Source organism: Pseudopodoces humilis, chromosome 9 (genome assembly GCF_049639895.1).
Source record: "Pseudopodoces humilis isolate 2021_Gansu_Grassland_sample_001 chromosome 9, ASM4963989v1, whole genome shotgun sequence".
In the NCBI taxonomy this organism is placed as follows: Eukaryota; Metazoa; Chordata; class Aves; order Passeriformes; family Paridae; genus Pseudopodoces; species Pseudopodoces humilis.
The window spans coordinates 20704769-20722261 of NC_142208.1; the positions used below are offsets into that span (position 1 = coordinate 20704769).

A 17493-nucleotide genomic window follows, 5' to 3' on the forward strand; every position below is an offset into this window, starting at 1 on the left:
TGCACCGTTAGGCTACTGCTATACTATTGTTAAATCGCATTAATTATTTATTTTTCAAATACCTATACAAAAATCAAGTTGAGTAAAAGACTTCAGAGTCATTCTCAAGAAACAATTGAAGGGTTTTGGTTGGTTTATAAAGGGGCAAAGCTAAATTACAGGGCTGTCAATTGAACAATCCCATTGTAAATATCATTGACAACCAGTCCCATTTCTGATGCCCCAGGACTTCCATTTGCAAGTCAGATGCTCCAAACACAGCAATGGATTGCAGCCTTTGTGAAAGAGAATTATGCATTTCACTGTATTTATTTAGAAGATGGATTATAAAATCATAAAGCATAAATGACAGACTAAGCAAGTTCCACTAGATTGGAAAAATTTGACATAGTTTTTACAACCGTGCTGTCATAGCAATTTTTTTTTTCACTGTTCATGTGAGGAGGTAGGTTAAGATACTCCAGGCAAGGTAAGAGCATTTTTTAGGCCTGATGATATAATTGGTTAAAAAAAAACAGCTTCTCAATACCCAGCTTATGCTGTGCATATCATGGTAGGGCTCTCACATCAACCGATTTTACAGAAAGCCTTTTCCTATTGAACTTCAGCTTACATTGTGCAACAAGTCATTTTTTTGTGGTGACCTGTCTGCTGAACATTTGTTTGCTGACATTTGATAAATACTTGCTACTTCAGATGTTAATCAAATGGTGTTAATAAATCAAATCCGTTTGTTAAAAGCTGGTATGTTGACAGTGCCGACGTATCCTGTAACCTATGTCAAAAGGATCAATAGAAGCACATGAAAACATTACCACTGTGGGACAATATTGATTTTTGTCCTAGAAATACTTACGTAGCTCCTGAACTAAATCATTAAAATCAATGAAAAATCTTCCATTGACTTCACTGGGTGCTGGGTCAGGTATTTAGACTGAAAATTTTTGGCTCAGGTGCAGAGCAGAATGGGGACCTGATCCTTAATGGCAAGTTCCAGGCATGTGGGTGATGCAAATTACAAGAAATAGCTCTGGAAACAGCTCCATTGCGCAGCTTCTCAGGAAATACAAATTTAGAAGGTTTGTGTGATAGGCAAAAGTTTAATCTTCCTCCATTATCACTCCTTCAGTTTGTGTGACTTGGTTTTCCAAACTTAAATCACCTTTTTCATCATTTTGAAACACAATGTTTAAGTAATGCACCTTCCCAATATAATTATTTCTCAAAGAATTTATGGCCTTCAAGGTAAAGATCTTTGTAATGAGATTACAACCATAACAACTACACAATAGCATCATTAAGGGTACTTCAGTTGCATTTACTTTCCCAGTGCTTGAATTTATTACTAAACTGTAAAGTCTATATTCAGAAAAAAAAATATGTTTAGTTCCATTTACAGAGCTGACTTTGCCTGAGAGAGATTAGAAGTAAAATTATTTGAGATAGAATCAAAGAATTCCATCTTTTTAATTAGTCTGTTAAAGGCAGGAGCACCTAAAACAAATATTTAACTCTGTTGTTGAATACTACTGCCAAAGTCATGAAGAGGAAATTTATAGGGAGCTTTAAAGTCACTTGACAATTATTTCCTTGGGTTATGACTTCTCAAATTGCTGTTTATTGCCAATAGCACTACATTTCAACATAAATAGGATTCATGGGATTAGTGCACTGTCCTGGTAAAGATGTTTAATCTTCACTTTAAATTAAATATGGTAATTGAACCCCTTTCTTCTTGTGTAAGAAGTGCCTTTAAACAAGGCTGGCTGTTTTTATACACACTAATGAATCTCTAGCTAAAATACCTTTTTGGTCAGAAGCCAGACTTGCCTTGTTACCTAATGCTCTCTGTAAATATAAAGCATGAGGTGAAGAGGGGGAAAAGGAAGGGAAATGTTCTAATAAGAAAGAAGAATTAACTAATACTACTTAAAATACTTCAATAGTATTAAAAATGAGAGAGAAAAAAATAAACCTTGGCCAATAAATAGCTAGTTCAAATCCAGCCAGTTACATGCTTTGAACATTTTTGTTTTGTTTTAGTAAGTTTGATAAACTCTTCCCTCTTTTTTTTTATCCCTTTTTTCCTTTTTGGCAGCTGGACTGAAGCCCAGCTTAGTTTAGCAGAGAGACAGGATTACCTTGCAGTTTTAGGATGACCACTTGCAAGCAGAGTTAAAGAAAGCTCATCATTCATAATGGGATTTGCTTTGTCACAGCTGAAACAGTTCCAAAACATCCAGAAAAATAAGGGACCCTATCTCCCTGCCTGCTACTTCAACATTTCTACTGGTTGCAAGACAGCAAGCGTTTTGAGATCACTTTAAATAGCTGAATGCATCACTGAAATGCTTATTGTTGGGACCTCTTAAAGTCCCATGCCAATGGCAATCAACATCTCTGAGAGTCTCAGAACAATTTTGCCTGAGCCTTTCAATTCTCCCTTAGAAGGGGTCATTGCAGCACCATTTGCAGGACCAACGTCTCTCACCTGGGCACCCCCAGCACAACCTTTTCACCTAGGCAGGTATTCATTTGGGGAGGCCTTGTGGGCACAACCCAGCTCCATCCACACATCCATCCATCCACACATCCAATCTCCTGCTGTACTGTTATGGCCTCATTGTTCGTGACCGCTGGGACTGAGCAGTGGCTTCTGCTATGCCCTGAGACATGCCCAGGTTTTGCAATGAGGAAAACTCATTGTTACAGGAGACAATTGCCAATAAAACAAAACAGACATGACATGTGCCCTGTCCTGGTGCTCAGCTGACATGGATGCAGCCAGGCAGATGATCATGAGCTCAGACCCAGCTGCACCCAGGATACTGGTGTGACCACTGTCACACAAGTACAAATTTTCAAAGGATCAGAAAGTCAGAAATCCACCACCAGGCACCGTTTCCCCAAGAGTGTACTAGGAAGGATTTGCTGAAGATCCATCCTTGTGATCCCTGTCCCTAAATATCCCAGTAGGTCAAAAACCTTCCCTGGGTCTCAGAACAAATTAACCAGGCCCTCCTCCCTCAACAACTTTGCTGAGTCGAGTCATGGGGAAAAAAAAGAAAATATTTTCTCAGTATTTAAAATCCCCACACCCAGCTGTGGGAGATGCCTATGAGGAAGGTAAGGAAAGAATCAAGAGAAACATGGTCCTTCCTGCTCCGTAGGGAAGTCAAACCTCCTAGGTGGCCACCACATGCTGCCCCAGCCTGGGCCAAGTGTGTCTTGAAGCTGGATTTGGGAGTTGTGTGGGTTTCCCAGGCTGGAGGACCCAGTGATAGAAGAAAGGCTCTTCCTGCTGTGTCTCTTCCTAGAAATTTTCATTTTGTACATTATAACAAGCTCTTATCTTACAAAAAATGAATTTTTTAATTTTACAAAAAAATGGTTTTTTTTAGCTGGAGGGAAAAAAGAAAGCCCTGCACTAAATATAATGAAACATAGCTAAAGGGACCTGGGGCTCCTGGTTGATGGCAAGTTGAACATGAGCCAGCAGTGCCTTGGCAGCCAGGAGGGCCAACCCTGTCCTACGGTGCATCAGGTACAGCATCACCAGCCAGGCAAAGGAGGGGATTGTCCTGTGCTGCTCTGCTCTGGAGCACCCTCACCTCGAGTGCTGGGGGCAGTTCTGGGTGCCACAATATAGGAAAGTTGTAAAGATATTAGGGAATGTGCAAAGGAGTGCAACAAAGATGGTGAAGGGCCTTGAGGGAAAGCTGTATGAGGAGTGACTTGTGTCACTTGTTCAGCCTGGAAGATACTGAGGAGAGACCTCATTGCAGTCTACAATTTCCTGGTGAGGGGAATAGGACAAACAGGCACTGATCTCTTCTCTCTGGTGACCAGTGACAGGACCCAAAGGAACAGCCTGAAGTGGTGTCAGGGGTTTAGGTTGGATATTAGGAAAATATTCTTCACCTAGAAGGTGTTTGGGCACTTGAGCGGGCTACCCAGGAAAGTGGACCGAGCACCAACCCTGACAGAGTTCATCAGCCATTTGGACAATGGTCTCAGGTGCTTGCTGTGACTTGGGGATGTTCCTGTGCAGGGCCAGGAGTTGGACTTGATGACCTTTGTGGGTTCCTTCCAATTCAGGATATTTTATGAATCCATGATGATTCTGGCTGGCGTACTTGTATTTACTTTTTGATAATGGTACAGTAGGGCAGACCTGGTGAGATATTCCTCACTGCACTTGCTGGTTAATTTAAGAGTAAATCACTCATTGACTAGTGCCAAGAATTCAGAGTCAAGGATTGAAATGGCATTTATGCAGTTAACCAAGTCTATACACACGCTCATCCATCAGTTGTTAAAGTGCTGGACACTCCCAATTTCTAGAGGTCTAGACAGGCTGTAAAAAAGGGAGTGTTTATCAGAGTCCTGGTTTTTATAGGCTTAGAAGCATCATACTCACAAACTGGAAGCAAAGAGATCTACACAAACAGGAGAACCCTCAAAAACCAAACCAACCTCCAAACTCAATTTCTCAAAACAGCTTTACACAAAGATTTTGAAACAATGATTGGTGTGAAGACCATTTGTTACCCACAAAAACACTTGCCTAGCATAAACCCCCACATTTTCATAAGTCAGACTGTTCATAACCATACAGGCATAGGTCTTCTAGTATAGTTCACCAGATGTGAGTCCGACAAAGACTACCGTCAAACTCTTAAAAATTGTGGAACTAACTTTGAACTTCTCAATGTTGGTTTATATTCAATATCAAATCTAATCTTAGGACCTCACCCACAACTTCTGTAAAGCAATTCAACTGTTCAGAAACATATGTGGCCTGTGCAACATATCCAGTCGTAACTCAAACCCGTTTGCTTAGGTGTTCAAAGGTCTTGTGTCAATTTTACAATGTCACAGCACCTCAGTAACCAATAGTCATAATTTTTTGGCAAATATTCATCTAAGAATGATAAGTGTGCCAAGCACTGAAAGCTACATCATCTTACTCCAGCTTACTCAACGTCTCATTTTCTTAGTGTTTCTGAAGTAGCTAGCAGCAATTCCAGGTTCCAGCTTTTGCACCTACAACAAAAGTACATAGTCTTTGATGTCCAATTGGCTTCAAGTTCAAAGTAATCTTTCATTCATTATTAAAACATACTGCAATGAAAATTCCTTTGACCTCAACTTCAGCCCTTTTAACTAAACCCCCATGTGCATACAGGTGTTCTTTCTTGTAGATAGCTTTTCAAAGACCACATAATATGAAAGTGGACAATACTATGAAAATTTAAAAATAGAATAATAGAGTAGAATAATTGTATGATGGTAACATATTTCTATAGGCACATAGCTAAGATTCTAAAGATAGCTTAGTCTTTGTCTAATGATGGAGACAAATGACTCAGTGAGTACAGTAGCACTTAATAAGGAGCTTAGTCAGTTACTTGAGAATAATTTTAAAAGTCTGGGCTCTTCTTAAGCAGAATGGAGAAATATTACACAGTAATGTTATAATAATTTAAGCCATTACACAACAATGTTACAATAAACTCTGATACTTGTCTTTTTATAACTGCTGAGGTAGCTGTGATTAAATTTTTTCTGCGAATCTAATTACTTGTAAGGCTTTCTTTGCAATGTGCATTGCTGAGTAGTTTGCTGCAATGAATTTTGTTTGTATGGTTTGAATTTCTAACTAATGGCATATCCAAGATTAAATGTTTTAATTTTTGTATTTATTTATCCCTTTCAAAAATTTGACTTATGGAATCTAGCAGTATATATTCAAAGTGCTAAGTCATGAAAGAGGTAATGTGTTAATAATTTGTTATTCATACCTGTGATAAGTTACACACTTGCCTCCTAGTATCTTTTGACTGGAGAAAGACCATGGAATCTGATGTGGTCTTATCATAATAACTGAGGACTCTTGTAGTGCTAAAAAAATCCTTGTCAACACCTGGCTCTCTGCTACACACTTATTCTATTAATTTTTGTAAATACAAGTTCTAAAGAGCAAAACTTTGATTAAAACTGGCAGGGGAATTGATTCACCATTCCCCAAGGTAACGAGCACATTCTTCAGATCATTAACTGGAGTCAAGGTCGATGAGAAGTTGTGGCTACCTGTTAGATATTCAGTTATGTCTCACTTTTCAAATGCACTATTCTCCTGTGTATTTGAGAATACAGCTCTCCTCGTGCAGAACACTCAGACTGGATCATCAGAAACTGAGTAGGTGAGATGACAAGTTGATCTACAGAGCCAGGATCTCTAATTTTAGGGTCAGATTATCCCTTCCCTGCTTGAATTCAGAGCCAGACATTTAGCTTATAGATGCACTGCCCAGCAAGTCACACTGCTGAATACAAACGTGAATATACTCATTGCTCAAGATTTGCTAACTTTTAGATCTTAAAGAAAAAGAAAATTACAAATGTCTTACTGAAGACAGTACATCTTCAGTGAGTCCCTATAAAAGCCCCACTGAAGATGGGCCGTGTAGCACATCCCACTCCAGGTCACCTGGCCAGGAGTGACACTGTCACAGCACACACACAGAGCTGCTTAGGACTGGGATAATATGTCTCCAGAAACAAACACTACAGCTTGTTCTCCAGCAGGTTGAAACAAGATTAAAATAATGATTTGGGAAACAAAACTAATCCTGTGTTTATTTAAATGTGACAGCATTTTGTTGTTGTTCTTAAAGAGCCTCTCTGTGCTCACAAACAGCTCCGATCACCACAGCAGTGTGGAACCACAGATTAACTACTGTGAATCACAGAATATTCTGAGTTGGAAGGGGCCCACAAGGATCATTGAGTCCAGCTCTTTAGTGATTGGCCTGTACATGGATTAAACCTGTGATCTTGACGTTGAGAGCACTCTGCTCCAACCAGCTTACTGCTCCTTCGAAGGAAGGAGATACCAGCTGTTTCACAGATGGGTGCCTGAAGCATAGACTGATTGTATTAAATACCTTACCCAATATCAAACTGCAAATGAGTGGCAAAGCCTAAAAAAACTAAACCCAGATTTCACAAGTGCTAGCCCAGGATTCTCAGCACAAGAAGACCTATGCTTTGCAAAAGTGGTTGCCTCTGATTTATTTCTGGTACTTTTGGGTTCTGATGAGGCTGGAAATATTCCAGCAAAAGAAGGAAGTGGAGATGAGTATGAAAAATGAAACAAACACACGTGTAACCAAACTTCTTTGGTAACTTTGAGCTTTGTTTAAACTTAGAAAGTTTTTTTCCAGGACAAAGTAATCTCTAAATAAAAGTCTATGACTTGTGATATGAATTTCTTTTCTAAAGCAGGTTAATAACCATACCTAAAAATATGAAAGAGAAGAAAGCAATTTAGGAAGTCAGACATTTGAGGTTCAATCTTAACTTACTGCTGAGCATAGTCTTATGGAGCATCTGTTGCCCAGGGCAAAAATTTCCTGGCCTCTCCATCAACTGGATCAAGGAATGAAAACAGCAGAAAATATATTGGATGCAATTGCTTTTCTTTTGTTTGCCCCTCTCTTAGCTGGCTGGCTGCTGGGTCAGACAGCTATTGCTCCTGGTACATGAAAAGCAGCAGAAAATTGTGGCACAGAGATTGAAAGGGGACTGTGCTTTGTCATATCATGTAGCTGCCACAAGTAGCTAATCTAACACCAAACTCAATGATGTGAGAAAAATTTGGCCCCACATTAAGCTAGACATTTCTTTCGGACTGAGGTGAAGAAGGGCTTCTTCTCTCCTTTGCACTTACTTGCCAGAAGTATTTTTCCAAACTGGTACCACATGACTGTACAAATGTTGTGGTCTTCTGACAGCTACAACTTCTGTGGGATAGAGATATCCATGTCTAACAGGGTCATTGAGTAAAAACAGACACAAACTGAGGTTGTGGGTCCACCACTAGACAGTCTTGTAGGATAAGTTCAGACCTGTTCAGGCATGATGGTTTACCATAATCACATGCATCTTGGTAAATATGTTATATTTAATTTTTTAAAAATAATAAAATAAAAATAACTTTAACATTTACAGAAAGACTGTGTGCTGTGCTTTATGTTACCGAGCCTGCATTTCTAAACGGGTACAAGGTTCCAGGAACTCAAATTTGTCTATTGGAACCACAGACAGAAATTTGCACACATTGTAAGAAGACTGTCTGCATACTCAACTGTAATTGCTTCAGCTTCTAGAAGGCAGCAAATTGCTAAAATAGGTGTTTTTCAGTTTAGCACCAGGCTTCCAACAAGATGAAAACAGCTTGTGGTAAATATAATAGCTAGCAGCCAGAACAATGGCAATTAGGACAACAGCCTAAATCCTGTGGTGGCTCTGGAAAATGTGTGAACGGTCTTGCTAGTGTAGTGATAAGAAGTTTAAATTAACATTCATTAGCATCTCTCCAAGTCCTACAACATCCCCAAGCCAAGAAATCATTAAGCTGGCTCTTCTTCCTCCTGGCTAACCTTGGTTGGATGTAAGCAGAGTTGACATCACCTTACATGCTTTTCCAAGCTGAGATATGGGACTGTAAATCAGGACCAAAAAACTCCAAACTGGATGACACTAATGCCCCACCCCCACGCCCCCGAAAAAAACCAAACCACCACCTCCAAAAATAAAATTAAAATAAATAACTTTCAAAAAAACAACCAAAGGATTTATATTTAAATGCATCCACTTAATTTGAAAGATTATTAGTAATTCAGTTGTTTAGACCTTTCGTACCCACTTGAGTCTGTGAGTCCACAAGCTACAAATTCTCCAGAGATGTGGACCTGCTATACATCCTCAGTGACTCATAGGGGACCATGACCTATTTAAACATTTAAGACTTCATGAATACCAGAAAAAAGTATTTAAAGATGGGGCAGTAGAGTTGTAGAGTGCAGTTGTAAGGTAGTGTGAGGTTCCACAAAGCAGAACTACACATCTTCCAGTTTTCACTGTTCAAATGTGTGTGTGAAAAACTATATGGCTGATTAGTAGCTGTAAAGTCTTTTTCACAGCACTGATTATCCATATTGACTAACAAAAGCGGTGTTTCTCTCACCACCAGTGAAAATGGACATATTCTTCACGATGCAACAGTGCACATTTACTTCCTGCAAAGTACTGTTATTTTCGAAGTAAAACTATTTTGAAGAGTAGGACAAGTTTTTTTGAGGTAGGTTCCTGACTTTCACTTTTGCTACATAATCTAACTGAAAGGGGAGAAAAGTTCAGCTTCTTTAAAAAAAGTCCTTGGTTTTATCCACTTTCCTGCTTTCTGGCCAGCAGCGAGAGTTCATTCCTCACAAAAGACTGACAAGGCTCAAAATCACAGCACACAGCAGCACGTCCTACGGTTTTCCAAAATTTCCTTAGCTCCACTGAGCGCCAAGGCCCACACCACCCCTTCTGTGGAAAAAGTGGTAGGAGGCAGCGACCAAAGGCAAGAAGACAAAACAAAATGCCTCTCAGGGTTTCCTTGGCACAGCAAGGCAGAGAGGAACACAGTGGAATTAGAAAACTCGATTATTTCCCAGCTATTCAAGGATTGAGAGGATTCCACCAGTGTCTGCCAGGAGATGGATCATCCCTGCAGGTTGGGGCTCTGGGACCCCTTTGTTCAGATGGGATGGCTCCGCTCAGGTCACATTGCTGACTGGCTCCCCCAGCAGTTGCTTGATGGGATTTGGAGTAATCTTCTGACCATGTTCATCAACTAATACACAGTTAAAATAATTGGAAACAGGAGAAGGAAAAAACCCTCACTCAGTTTCTGTGTCCGCCTATCTAATAATAACAATTTTTTTTTTCTTTCACAGGTAACAAAAGAGACATGAAGATAAGAGAGACTTTTACTTTGTCTTTTACTGCTGAGTAACTTAAATTTTTTTCCTCCCTTGTATAGTACTAGATTTTGCTAATGAGAGGTCGTGTTACATCACAGACCTGAGGGTGGACACGATCCATATAATTTATCACATATTTAAAACATGCACCAGAAGTGTGTGGGAAGGAGCAGAAACGGACCTGAAGCTGGAGTTTCCCAGCCTGGCAAGCGGGTATGGGGCTGTGCAATGCCTGGACATTTATCAGCCAACCTGAAGCCAACTCGTGTGGAGCAGAAGGGCCGATACAGTTGAGCAAGATACTGCAAGGGGCGTGGGACAGGGTGGTGTTAAACACCAGAGTCAGCGCAGAGGAGCTGCTGCTTGGAGCAGAAGTATTGCTACACAGTTTGAATAGACTTCCTGTGGCTGCCCTGAGACAACATCTGGCAGTGCAGCCTGCTGTGCTGGAAAGGGAACTTTCCTCTGGCAAGCCTAGAGAAAATAGAAACATAACCACGAAGGTGGGAGAGCAGGTTCTTAACCTGTACTCAACCTCCTACAGTAACTGTTGTTATTTGTTATAGCCTCATTAAGCTTATTTGACACATAGTTGTCTAGATAACCATCTACCATTTCAGATTTGTGGGAACAACAGCCAGCTGAAAATACAAGGGTTCAAAACTTTAGAATTCTTTTTTTTTTGAAACATATGCAGACACCCCAACAGTGTACAGCAAGTAAACCCCATCTGAGTCCAGGGTTTTTGCGTTTTTTTGATTGTAAAATAAATATTTTTGTTTTCATTGCAGTTTACATAGTAAAAACAGGCAAACCATATCACTGTTTAAAAAAGTGATAAATTTAAAAACAAGAAGTGAAACAGTGCAGATACCTGAAACTACACCAATTCTGGTAGCTTTGCTACACTACCAACAGAAATAGTCCTGTCCTGTTTAGATAGACTTTGTTTTGTTACATGACTGCATATGCAGTGAAGTGATATCAAGTCCTGAGGGTCCACTCCTTTGATGAGTTAAGCACACAAAGGCCCACATTTTGATGCAATCTGATATCATATATTTAAGTCCTAGACAAACTGCAACTGTGAGGAAGTGATAAACAGAACTTCCTGCACAAAGCTGCCTGAGATAACACTTTCCATGGACTGGAAAAAAAGAGACATGATTGCTACAGAACTAAAAGGGAACTGTTCTGCTCTTAATAAATAACCCTTTCTTTTTCACGTGGCTGTTGCAAAAGCCAAAGCACAAGTGACTAAGATTCAGTAAGCTGCGAAGCAATTCTACTCACACATTGCTGAAATGATTCTTTGAGGAACAACACTTAATTCTGAGCTCCAGATCCATGTTCTCCCAAAGGCTTCTGTGCTGCAGCTGCAGCCCTGCAATTCAGAAACCTTCCTAGTTAATATTTTTACTTACATTTTAAAGAAAGTTTTAAAGAAAACTAAACTACAAAATTTAGTCAAATGGAGAAATAAGGAGGGATTGTTTAAAGAATAATTTGTGATTTGTCTTCTATGAGGGAAAAATCCTGTAGGAAATAGGATTAATTCCTTCTCATGGAATTTCCTCTCAATTTTGCATCAATGTCACCTCAAACTCCAAGAAATTTAATATATTTATAATTACTTTGAATTCATTTTGTGATTGTTTGAGCAGCCAAGTTTTCCTCACACTGAAAATCGTGGGGGAAATGAGCTTCAAATACACTAGAAGTTGTTTGGGTTTTCTGTTAGAATTTAGAAAATGTTTGAAATGTGGAGGTATTTCTTCCTATACAAACCAACTAGAGCACAAAATAAAACCCCATGGAAGTTAAAGGTCCAAAGCACGCGCAATTTCTAACACAAAGTATCAAGAATTCATAATAAACTCCTCAAGGGTGAACCAACACTTGAAAACACATTATCAAAAGCACAGAGAAATCACTGAAGCCTGGGAGATACTCCACAGGTGCTTCTACAGCAGCTCAGCTACTATGCAGATATCTACTCTCACCTCACAGGGGGATGTCCTAGGGGCTTGACATCGAGTTCTCCTTCTGAGGCACCAGAAGGCTTCAGACTCTGGCCATTACAACCTGTTCTTTGTTTTTCCAGCATTCCTCAGTTCTGTACATTTCTTTTTAACCTTCTGTTTACATTAGTTTTCTTTGAGGAGCTCAGCCCATGTTACAAGTGAGAGAACCAACTGCAATATAATAAAAATCAATCAAATGCTACCTATTTTTGAAACATTAAAAAAAGTTTGGTAAGTAATAAGGGAAGCACAATGACTGATTAAATTAATGTGACAGCTTTCTGGTAATATTCTCAAGGATTTGCCCTGTACAGAGTTTCTTGACACATGAAGAGCCATGATATCATAATTTCTTCTGGTCCCTTTTGTACCCCACACGCTGCTGGCTGGGTCTGTACCTTACCAAGGTGCATGCAGCCAGCTACAGTCAGAGCAGGGCTGAAGATGCTTGCGGCACAACCACGCTGAGCCCAGGCAAACCAAGGCAGAGCTATACAGGGCTTTCAGCCTATGAAACACAAAGTTATTAAAAACAAAGCACCTTTTCAGCAGCCTTTTTATTTGTCCCATTTCAGAAGGCTGGGTTAGAGCAGAGCCACACCAATGGGGCACAGCCCTGGCAGTAATCTGTGCGCCAGGCAGGGAGGAGAGGAGGAGAATCAGATTTGACTCTGGAGAAATGGTAAATGAAAGCATGGTGCAGTGATTGCTGATAACTCTGCTGTCGGGGTATGTGGCTGCAGAAAATGGCAGCCTAATGATTCTTTCTCTGATAGCCTCTTAGCCACACACCTGAGCAGAGAAACAAATGCTATGGATGACTACAGGCCGCCTGTGATTTATGAGACAGTAACTATGATAGTGGCAGCAATAAGTTAAAAAAATTAAAATAAATAATAAAATACAGAAGTGCTTGTCAATTTAGGCCTTTTTCCATTGTCTCTTCATTGTATTAGAAATATAGAAACTCACTCATTTTTAATCTAATTCAAAATTGATTGCTTTCCCTTTCACCTTGCATACTTGCTAATTTTATTCTGAGCTCTTGTACATTCCCTTCCCTGGAAAGATTTCTCTTGCAGATAAATTAATCAAATCAGTTAGATAAAAAATTATATGTTTCAGGTGCAAGTTGTTTCTGAATTAAAAAAAAAAATACTTTTATTAGGGAACTCAAGGGCTGCTTATTCACTTGGGAATTGTGGTAAAAATTATTGAACAAACATTTTTATCATTGTCAAAACAAGTTTCATTTTCATTATACTAAGTTATCTTGAAACCAATATTTAGTATAACACTTGAGCGCCTAGCTTATTGTTACTTAGATAGCCCAGTGATAGGCACCTTAGAAAGAACAAAAATAGGCAGTGACTGAACTGTAAGTGGCAAACATTCTCAGTCTCCTCCTCCTTTACTATGAATACAACTGAAAATCTTCACATCGGCGGTAATCTCTTAATGGGCTTGAGTTCTTTATCTTGGCTATGAATTAATTATTGATTTTTCAACTGCAAATACAAGCCTGCCATGCAGACACTTGTGGCTACAGAAAGAGCGCTCATCTGATGTGAATCAGTGGACAGAGGAATATTATGCGTCAGCAACTGATCCTTAAAATAAATAAAATGTCACTTAAATATTGTAAAAACAACAAACAAAAACCCATTTGATTTTTAGTTTTGCAAATGAAACACTGTGCCAGCTGAGACATAACAAGTCTCAAAAAGCTCTCCTGGGAATGTTTATATTGTGTTTCTATCCAGATTTCATATTTGCTTTGAATTGTGACAACGGTTTGACCGTTTTCATGTAAAAAGTTTCCTGCCTTTGTCATGAAAGGCGCTTTTCATCAATATAGACAAGAGTCATAACAGGAATTCAGGAATACTGCTGCAAACTTTACGAGCACCTGCCTGGAAGTGCCTGAGCTCCAGTCCCACCCCTACATCCCTCCTCAGCCCGTCTTCAGCCAGTGGCAGTACCCTAAATTCCCCTGAGAGAAAGCAGAGAGCCCCCAGACCCAAACGCTGCTGCTGCTGCCCCTCTGGGAGGGGCAAGGGCTGGGCAGGAGGCACCGACTGCATCCGCAAGTGGAAGGACAAAGAGACGCGGGAAGGACAGGAGAGCTTGGAGCAGGAATCAGTGCAAGGATGGCAGAGAAAGGGCTCTGCTAAAATGCTCTTGGGATGTCTGTCTCACACCCCAGCCCAGTTTTGGTCAGCATTTATAGTTGTGTAGGTGGTTCTTTCAAATATAATTGGACAGGGGATTTCAGAATGGACTGTAACTGTTCTGCTAATCTTCACTGCACATTTCAGATCTTCAGAGCCACTGAAAATGCCACAGAAACACTGATAACATTAAGCTAGCTATGCTCCCAATTACAAAAGATATGTACATGTTTAAAAATCTGGGGGAAAATATTACTAGTTTTCTGTTCTGGTATGATAGAATAAGAACTTTTGCAGGTGTGCTCAGATCCTCCTACAGTGTGAAAAGCAAGCTGTACATTTTAAAGAGGTTTTTATGTACCTCAATATACATACTTGTATGCATATATGGAAAAATCTCAGAAAAGAACTCACACACATACTTGCATATCAGTTTATGTTTTGATTTTTCACATTGAACACTGTAGAACAGTTTGCTATTTCCAACACAACCCCCCCAAGTCAAGTAAACTATTCATGTCCCAGTATCTTGAAATATTTTGACTTTCCCTTATGGAAAATTCTACTTGAAAGATAAGACCATGCACAAGAATGAAATAATAGTGATCAGGCAGAAGTCACAGTGTCTTTGACTAAAAGAATTAGTTGCCTCAAAATTCCATCGCAATGAAGATAAATCATAAAGTATGGTTGGCCTTTTAGGTTGTTTTAATTGACCAGCAAATAGACTGAACTTCCTTTTTTTTTTCGAAGTGTAGTCAAATAGTGATTATGCAAAATGTACAATTCTAAACAGCTAATTAAGCAGCAAACCCAAATCTTTACAGATGAATAAGTTTATCTAAAAAAAGAGGAAAAAAAAAAAAGACAAAAAAAAGCAAGCCAGAAAACCTGTGTCTTGTGTACAAATATAAGTCATCATCAGTACAAAAGAAGTCATCAGCTTCTCTAGCAATTCATCTCTCTTCACAGTTTTATCTGTGCAAAAACCAGTGATCTACAGGATTCAGTATATTTTTCTGTCAGAGCAGTCTCTGTCTGAAGCTCCCAGGGGAGACAGTTTCCTAATCAAGAAAACCATCAAGAAGCTAAAATAATAATGCAAACTACTGTGATACAACTCAGCTTTTCAGTATCTCTGTTCAGGACTAAAACCTAATTACATCACACCAAAGAAGAGAAAGCATCTCAAACTTTTCCAAAGGTCATTATTTAACATGACCCATGAGTTGTGGGTACCTTCTTTCCGTCATATACATACAGAAAAAAGAACAAAATATAAAAATAGGTCTGAATAATTTTCACATACTTTGGGAGACATGACAGGATCTCCTAATAACTGCATAGTAAAAGATAATTTTGAACTTTTTTTTTGAAGTAGACTAGGCTTCTAGGACCATGTAATTCCACTGGGTTTAAAGAACTATTCAGCACAATGCAAAAAGCATACCCCAAAACTGATGTATTTGTCTAGGCTTCCTACTCAGTGACCTTTGTAATGTTATCATAGACTTACTCTGGTAAAGCCAAGAGTAGTGGCAAAATTTGTTTTCCATGCCTACTTGAAAAGTCCTGGGATTCTCTGGACATTAGTCACTCAAGTGCAATTTCTTTAAGCTTCAGCAAAAAGCTACCGTCATCTTGTAGTACTTATTTTGAAACCTGAAGAGAACCTGAAGTGAATCAATTCTTGTTCAAGCACACATTAGTCCGTCACAGAAGGTTAGCCCCTCAACAGTGTAATTTAATGCCTTTAGCTGCTCATTATGCACACTAATGGACACACAAGCTATGAGAAAACAGCCATCACTACCCAGGACCCGTTTTAGCAGGAATAGCATTTGCAGTGCTTTCTTTTTAATCACATGTGGACTGTTTCTTTCCAGCTGCCATTATTGTAGGCAGTTGTGTTCAGAGCTGAAGAAAAGCGAGCAAGCTGCACAGAAACAGGCACCAAAAACCCTTATAGCGCTCTCTTACTTTATGAGGGAACACAGCTTGTATGGATTAGGACACTTAGTTACTAAACCCATTTTATCAATTTCATTTTCAGAAATCCCCCAGCATTTGTTTACATTTCTCCACATTTACATTTGTTTAATGGTGCATTACTTAATGATGCAGGTCATCCACTGCTATTGGGATACATACATTTCTAAACAAAAAAAAAGAAACTAATTCTGAAAAAAATACTTCTGTAATTTTAAAAAAAAAGGATAACTCAATTCTTTTCCCATCTTTTATGATAGAAATACCACTTTGAATAATGGGCACTATTGCTAGATCTTTACCTTAGCAGCCAGGAATGCTGATTCAAGTTCTTTGCTTATATTATCCTCTTATCTAGGAGTGGGGTCTTCAACAGTACAGAAAACTATGTGAGACATTCTTGATACTCTATTTAACTTACTTTACTGTGTCTCCAAGGTGTTAAGTGAAGTCTGTCACTGTCCCAGAAAAGTTCCTTAACTCTGTGGCTTTCACAAACTTATATAACCTATTTATCTTCCAATTCACCTGGGGATTACAGAAAACCTCAGCTGAGTCACAGCTTTTAATGAGCTTACCCAGAGCACAGGGCTGAGATATCAGGATTGCTCCTCCTCTGCAAGGCCATGGCTCAGACAGGGGTACAAAGACAACTGTGTCAGAGCACGAGCCAGTCCTGCTTCCCTTCTCCCTCTAGCCAGACAGCCAGGAAAAGGCTGACTATATGATTTGTGTATATCATTGTTCCCTAAACGTGGTGGATCACTGACTTTCCGCTACAACATCAAATTTTCACCTGTGCTGAAGGTTAAGATGCATGTTTGACAAACATTGCGAGGTTATGTGCCTCCAAGGGGCTTGCTCCAGGTAATGACCTGGAGAAGCTTTGCTGAAAATAAGATTTCCCAGCAAATTTAAGCTGAGCTGAATGCCTGTCGTGACTGAAAGATGCAGCCCTGAACCTGCTCAGTGTTCTTAGCCTGCCTCTTCTGAGTATGAGCAGTCAGGAAACTTTGCAGCCAATTAGCTCAGGGAACTTCTGCTGAAAGTTAACCTGAAAAAATACAAATAAAGTGGTTAGTTTTCACTAGCATGAGTTTTCACAAAGTGTGTGGGAACAATGATGGGGGAGAAAAGGGCCAGAAAAACTATTTTAGCTGCAACTTCCTAAAGGAATGGTGGTACCATCAGGAAGGGACTGAGAGCTATGCCCGGGCTTAGCCGGAGCTCTTTGCAATGGCTTGAAACTGGGTTGTTTTGAAATAGTACGTTTGCCATATGTTTCTATGCTGCCTCCTGCTGCGGATGCTAAAGAGCTCAGCAAAGCTCACAAACAGCTCCTTGGTAGGTATCATCACTCCTGTTTTACAGGATTGAGGATGTGGACAGAGCTTGGATCGTTTGCCTGAAGCAAAAAGCAAGTTAGTGGGAGGGAGACAGAAAAACAAACCGCTGATCCTTGATTCCCACCACTGTGTTAATTAATAAATC

General features: G+C 39.6%; 1 protein-coding gene across 1 annotated transcript in view; it reads right to left on the reverse strand.

Moving 5' to 3' along the window:
* The window catches only part of EXOC6 (exocyst complex component 6), a 115192-nt gene extending 98730 nt beyond the window's left edge, over window positions 1-16462 (reverse strand). The window contains exons 1-3 of the mRNA XM_088059408.1: window positions 16424-16462; window positions 11822-12013; window positions 11112-11202 (exon numbers count right to left, since the gene is read on the reverse strand). Coding sequence (XP_087915534.1) covers window positions 11112-11167 — 56 coding nt within the window. The 5' untranslated portion in view covers window positions 11168-11202; window positions 11822-12013; window positions 16424-16462. The remainder of the gene's footprint in view (window positions 1-11111; window positions 11203-11821; window positions 12014-16423) is intronic.
* Between the last annotated feature and the right edge of the window lie 1031 nt (window positions 16463-17493).